Raw genomic sequence first — 6,833 nt, 5'->3', positions numbered from 1 at the left:
TTCTCCTCTCTCCAGAAAACATTCTGTAATTTATATCTACACTAAAAAAAATGATCTATGCAGCTCACTAGTGCTAGTGTAACATGGAGACATCAACGTCAGTGTCTGTTTGGATCACCGAATCCCAAAACAAACAAATCCAGGAGCAAGTTGGCCATGAATAGAACACTGTCCAAGGAAGCTCATCCTATCTTCAAGCCACAGAGCATACCTTGTCTGCAAGTAGAATTAAGAATGGAATATTATAAACCAGTTCTAAGGTGAAACCACATTGCTTGCTGTGGCAGACAAATTTAGAAGAGCCAAGAAATCAGGGTTCAAAAGACATGCTTTAAGACAGTTTGAATATAAAAATGAATATAAAAATCCACTGTAGTGTAGCATTTTCCTGATATGGCCCCAAATCACTTTCAATGAAATCAAAGAAAAAGATGTGTATGTGAGTCAATGAGAGAGAGAGAGAGAGAGAGAGAAAGCATGTCTGGACAAATTGTTTCAGGGCAACAGTTTGTCAAATGAGCATAGGAATCAGAACATTGAAAATAGTGATCACCTTGTCTAATGCTACTGCAACAAAGACGATTGTCATCTATATATGTTGCTTGAAGACCCATCATCCAAGATCCGACTGATATATCGTCATGAGCATAAGTCTTCAGCGATGCGCTGCTTTCAACAAAGTAGTGGATTAAATACTTAACTGAAAAATCTTAACTAGGATCAGTTTGGATGAACAAAGAACAGTGCAGCACTCAACCTGAAACCTAGTCTATTCCTCATAATAATAAATCTCTTTTGCTAGTAAATTTCAGCACACTATGCACTGCTCTGTTTTTTGAATCTACTCAAATTCTTGGTACTTTGTATGCTCAATTTGAGCATATAATTGAGCATACAAAGTACCATGAATTTGTTTGATTCTATCTTGAATATGTCATCCCAATTATCAAAGGATAATGGCTAGTTTTCTTAAAGTATTAACATCAACCAATCCATGGTTCCTCCTATGAATACCTTCAAGTATTTGAAGGAAGCTGTTGATCAGTCTCTCTACTGATAATGTAACAAATCATACTACCAACATAACCTAAGCTACAGTTTCACAAATGATTTGCATCAAAGTCATTCTCCGTCCAGCTTGTCCTGCTAATTATTGATAACTAACCTGTTTACATTGATATACTGCGCCAGATTTTTTGAGAGTATAAGCAGTGAACCCGATGCATGCCGGAAATACCTGCGTAGGGAAGTTTGATCAGTCAAATATAGACACAGCCAAAGCAATCAATAGATCATGTGACAATGGCGATCATCCTCCACCGGTGATAACAAAATTGAGAGAGCAATGTCTGGAATGACAATCTATGCAAGAAACCATAATCAGAGGAAGAGATCAAAGTGATGAATGATGATGATGATGATGATGATGATCAGAGGAAGAGACATGACTCAGTAGAGTTTTTCATTTTCATAAAAGCGAAGAGATTGCTCCATAACATTGCAGTGTTCTCTTGTCCAAAGTTTTAGATGCTTACGACTTTTCATCTCCAAACTTCCACCAATCAGGTTCATACCAAGGCTTTCCCCTGAGATTAAGAAAAATAAAAGCTAAGTTACTCAGGCCTCAATAGGTACCGTGGAATGTTACAGAGTGCAACCAGGATCCACATCCAGTACACAATCCACTGGCATGCAAAGGAAGATATGATAAAATTGTTAAAGAGGTACAAAACACAAAATTTGTAATTATGCATGCCTAAGTGCTATTGTGTACATCTCAGCTATAAAATTATCAATTCCAAGCAAATAGAACATTAGACTAGAAGCGAAATATTAAGCATGAGAATGGGACTATGCTAAGATGTTATGAAGTGTATACTCTTCTGTAATCACGGTTCCTGATTTCATGCACCCAATGTAAGCACCATCTTGACCACGACGGCGATCCAGCATTTCGATTAACCCCTCTAGCAGATGCAAAAATAAGTATCATTAGTCTTGCACACTCTGCAGGTTTAGCAAACGGTATTTCCAGATGAATGATGGCTAGATAAATCATTGAAGCACCAGAACTTTACCCAAATCAAGGTTAATATTGTCATCAACTTTCACATAGTGCTCTGCATCCCACATTTGAACTGCAGTACTAAAGAAGAACTTAGCTTTCTTGGGCAACTCTTCTTGAGCTTCCTCATGTCCTTCCTATGAAGCAGCAAAGGAAAACACATGTTCATAATCCATGATTTGCTTGTTTGGCCAATATAGTCAAGATTAGAGTCTGCCGTGCAAATTATCGAATGAACATCCAGTTTAGAACAATTTAGTAACAGCTAAACTTTTATTGTCACACATTTATAAGCTATTGCATCTAAGAGTTTTAACCACGACCTATTCATCATTAGAGAAAAGTCATGAATAACGTACAACTTCATACAGCAATCTGATAACCAAAGAACAGTATCAGAATCATATATCTCTTCGTTTAATCCAAGGTAAAAAGTTGAACAACTTAAATTGAGCAGCCAGGAAATTCTTTTTGCTTACGAGGATCAAGAAATCTTTAGTCGTGCGATTTTCCTCGTCAATATTGCGATCTAGGCTGTCGCCTCGATTAGCACTGCCAATTTCAAGACAATAAATGAACAAATTCGTGCAAAAAAGCAGTTGGATAAAAGGAAAAGTAGGGTTTAAGAGCATGGGAAAACCTCCGACCAATTACAAAACGTATAACAATTCCTCTTTCCTCAAGCTTTCTCAATGCATCACCTGAAAAATATCATAAGAACATTAACATAGATTGTCTAAAAGTCGAAGAACATTATGATCAATCATGCATCAATTGTGACGGACATGGTCAAAGGGACAACTCTTCACACAAGACACTGACGTGCCCATCAAAATTCATAACAATAACTAGAGGAGAGATGAAGCTTTATGCAAGAGTTTAATCTAAGCATCTTCAGACAAGATCATTTAGAGTTGATGGCATCCTGTGGGTCAAGATAAGTCATTACCATCACCCTAAATAACTGGCCACCATATATCAGTACGCCACAGTTTAATTTCATCTTGTTTATGAAAGTATGGATACAGACAAGAACACCTCTACATAATACTGAGAAGCATTCTAGAGGTCTGTAATTCGATTAATGAAAGTTTAGAAAAAATCCATCAGATGCAGCCGCAATAGTTGCGAATGTCCCTTAAGAAGCTCAATGCACCGGTTAATCCTCATGTTTAATATAGTTATCCCACTTTCAATTCATGTCAATTAGAAACTAAGAGGAAAATGTCCCCCAAGAAGCTTTACAGAAGTTGGAACAAAAGCTATCTTATGAGCCATCATACAGTCAGGAAAAGGTAAATTTCCTGCAAGAAGCTTCACAGAAGATCCCCCAAGACTATTCTTGTGTTCAATATATCCTTCGGTTCTTTGCGCCAGTAATGCAGGACACAAAGCCCGACCATCTGACCAGCACATTCAACCATATCTCACAAAACTTAAATGCTACCAGTTTCCATATCGATAAATGGGTTTAAAATTATCAAAAGATCTCTGCAAAAGCATGCACTCACTTTAAACCTGACCCCACAAGAAGATAACCCACATACATTGGCACAAGTTATTTAGCCAACCCACTATTAGCTGTATGATTTATGCTGCTGCTATTCGCAGATACCCTGGTCCCATTACTTGTCATAACAACACGTGGCATGGTGATAAACAACCTGACACACAGTGTTTGTGACCCTTAAATAAGCAGGCTTTCTCCTGTTATACTGGCAGTCAGGGAAAAGGCACCAAAAGATTCATGGAACCCATGAATGATGAAAAGCATAATAACATGTGGCATGGAAATAAACAACCTGACACACTGCATTTGTGACCCTTAAATAAGCAGGCCATCTCCCTTTTTACCAATGGTCAGGAGAAAAGATCCAAAAAATTCATGGAATCCATGAAAGAACAATGAGCAAACCATGCTACCATAAGAAACGTAATAGATACCCAATAAAATATTCAAGCAGCTAGAAGTCCATGATTAATCATAACTCAAGATACCTTTAGGCATCCATGTCCCTCTAAACACATTTCTCTTTAAACGACTGCCAAATCCAGTATAAACACCAATCACAGCAAGAAGCTTTTGACCAGAAGCAGTGTTGCTTTTCTGAATCTGGTTTTTGAGGTACCCCTGACTCTTAGCTAAAGTTAATTCCATCTCAGCTTCAACGATTCTTCTCTCCAGATCTCTAACATGCAGGAAAAAAAAAATTTAAATGAAAACAGACAATATGTGCATAGGTAATGTTTCAATTACACCTGTCGACGGAATTAATATAGTGAATTTAATGAAAGCATAATAAGGGGCATACTTGCATCCCAGGACTGCCAATTTGTCTTCGAGTGACAGTACTTTTGGCCTCTGCAAAGGTAAATACACAAAGCACCTTAGAATAGATACCAAGGAAATAAATCTCAACTACTAATTGCAGCTTGATAAGCAGAACAAAAATACAAGTACTTTTAAAGAATTAATTTTTTGTTTTGTCCACATGTGAAGAGTGTGAACATTTACAGGAGGACACAACTATAGTAAAATTGAAGATGCAAATCGAAGACTAGAGAGCAGCAAAAAAAAGAAGCATTAGAAACACCTTGTCCAAGTTCTTACTGAGAAGATTAGTCAGCAATTTCCTGTTCTCCGCATCTTGCCACAACCTAAGCATCCAATTAAAATATTAACCTTCATTAACATGATTCACAGCCATATATTTGCATTCATCAAATAAGAGCTTGATTTCACATTTCCATCCATAGCTATCTAACCTACATCTTTGAGAACATTATGACATATATGGAAATAATATTCATCAGAGTACCATCTCAACCGGTGTCTTGATGTCCTCTTTTTTCCCTAGTCCCAACCCAACCACACGATTCAAATCGATTCATTTGCAAACCATTCGACTCATATGTGCAAACAGGACATTCAAAAGTGTTGTGTGACATGGCTCATTCCCATTCGATCCCCACGTGGTTCTCAGTCACAACTTGTGACTCAACATTTAGTGCAATTCCCAGAAAAATTCCTACTTCATAGATCAACAGGGTCTAGCCTATTTGACTGATCATGAGTTCAGCAAGTTAAACTTGACTAGATCAATTTCCATCACATCCTAGTCTAACGTATGCAAAACAGCCTAAAGATTCAAGGGCCTTCGAGGAAATTACACTCTTTGTCGACAGTCTAGTAATACGTCTCCTAAGTACCCATAATTACAAAGACGACAGTGAACAAAAATGCCGATTTTGCTTCAACAAATAGCGCCCCCAAACCTAGCCCAGCTAATTCAAACATGCAACTCAATTCAAAGCTCAAATGCCGATCGACCAACCGAACCCGAACAGCCCAATTCCTTCAACCTAGCCAAGCCCAAGAGATCAAAAACCCAGATCACACAGCACAGTCGTTCCCTTTCCAGATCCCAAACAAACCGAAAATTCCCATTGGCGAAACCGGGTAAGTTCCCACTCGGGAGACAGCTCGGGCAGCGATCCGGGCGAACCCACTACGCGAAATCGCAATCGAACTACGAAAAATTCCGCGGCAGCCCGAAATGCCGGGGATAACCCCGAGGCGCTTGCTCGCCGGGCGGAGAGTCTTGGAGAAACGAACCTGCCGGCGACGTAGAGCCAGGCGACGCAAGAGAAGAAGGCCATGACGATGGAAGGGCGCGAGGTCTGGAGGGGCTTCGATCTCCACCGCCGCTCCGCCTTCACGGTGGTTGGCAATCCCTCCATCCGCAACCGAAACCCCACACCCAACCACAGACACAGAGAGAGAGAGAGAGAGAGAGAGAGGTTTCAGGTGTGTATAGGTGTGTATATATATATGTGTGTGTGTGTGTGTGTGTGTGTGTATGGGCGACTGCGTATGGCGATTGAGGAGAGAAGAGAGGATTTTCGTTTGGGGAGAGAGATCGAGGAAGGAGACGACGACTGCGAATTTGAAGAAATGGAGAGTTTTATGTTTTTGGTGTGGAAGAACTTTTTTTGAGTTTCGGTTTCTGTTGGACTTCGGGGGAGACTTTTTGTTACTTCTGGGACGAGGCAATTTGCTCGATTTGTGTAAACGTGGTCTTTAAAATAATATTTTTTTTTATATCAAATGTTAATTAGGTGCTTGCATTTTTGAATTTGTGCAGTACCGATCCATCTGTCGACAGCGGAAGTATATTCGCATCGGCGCCACGTCGTCCCATAATCTCAAATAATTGCCGTATGGACTAAAAGATTATGTAGAAAGGGCGAAAAGTAGAAAACGTTAGGGGCCATCACCGCAAATTTGATTTTCTGGATGTTCTTTTTTTCTTAATATATATATATATATATATATATATATATATATTGTATAATTTCAATCTTTTGAGTTTGAAGAATCACGCACCCAGGATGTTGACGTGACAACTAATGGCGATATGATCTACTCCGTGTGATTTTTTTAATAGAATGACTAATTATCATAGATAAGAGAAGTTTAAAAGACTGGATTATGCACAAAATGACAATGTATAAATCGAAAAAGTTCAAGGACTTTCGTACCATTATCCTTTGCTTATTTTCTTTTTTTCTCTCTAGAACCAAAAAAAAAAGAAGCCGTGTGGTTACTTTTTTTTTTTTCAAAAACAAACTTGTTCCTCAAAATAGATTTGGAATAGAATGAAGAAGTAAAAAATAAATAGTTTTTTTTTTGTTTCCGTAAACAATTTTTAGAATCAAGCAATTTTCTTTGTTTTTCTTTTCTTTTCTTCTTTTCCTTTTTATTCTC

General features: G+C 38.5%; 1 protein-coding gene across 1 annotated transcript; it reads right to left on the bottom strand.

Moving 5' to 3' along the window:
- LOC104437012 (hydroxyproline O-galactosyltransferase HPGT3) lies at window positions 1-5,883 on the bottom strand. The gene is made up of 12 exons (XM_010049864.3): window positions 5,682-5,883; window positions 4,660-4,723; window positions 4,378-4,427; window positions 4,064-4,254; window positions 2,706-2,766; window positions 2,545-2,617; window positions 2,079-2,202; window positions 1,880-1,967; window positions 1,536-1,586; window positions 1,166-1,237; window positions 554-666; window positions 1-216 (listed from the first exon to the last, which is right to left on the bottom strand). The coding sequence occupies exons 1-12, from the start codon at window positions 5,804-5,806 to the stop codon at window positions 194-196; spliced, it is 1,035 nt and encodes a 344-aa protein (XP_010048166.2). The 5' UTR covers window positions 5,807-5,883; the 3' UTR covers window positions 1-193.
- Between the last annotated feature and the right edge of the window lie 950 nt (window positions 5,884-6,833).

This window comes from Eucalyptus grandis, chromosome 3, assembly GCF_016545825.1.
Source record: "Eucalyptus grandis isolate ANBG69807.140 chromosome 3, ASM1654582v1, whole genome shotgun sequence".
Lineage (NCBI taxonomy): Eukaryota > Viridiplantae > Streptophyta > Magnoliopsida > Myrtales > Myrtaceae > Eucalyptus > Eucalyptus grandis.
The sequence above is the reverse complement of the archived record's forward strand: the minus strand, read 5'-3'. Positions and strand labels throughout refer to the sequence as shown.

Excerpts from the sequence above, each read along its gene's own strand:
- LOC104437012 (XM_010049864.3), bottom strand. The coding sequence starts at position 5,806 with ATGGAGGGATTGCCAACCACCGTGAAGGCGGAGCGGCGGTGGAGATCG. Across the intron at positions 4,428-4,659 it reads TCAGTAAGAACTTGGACAAG|AGGCCAAAAGTACTGTCACT; the intron begins GTGTTTCTAATG and ends TTACCTTTGCAG. Across the intron at positions 1,238-1,535 it reads AAGTTTGGAGATGAAAAGTC|GTATTTCCGGCATGCATCGG; the intron begins GTAAGCATCTAA and ends TTCCCTACGCAG.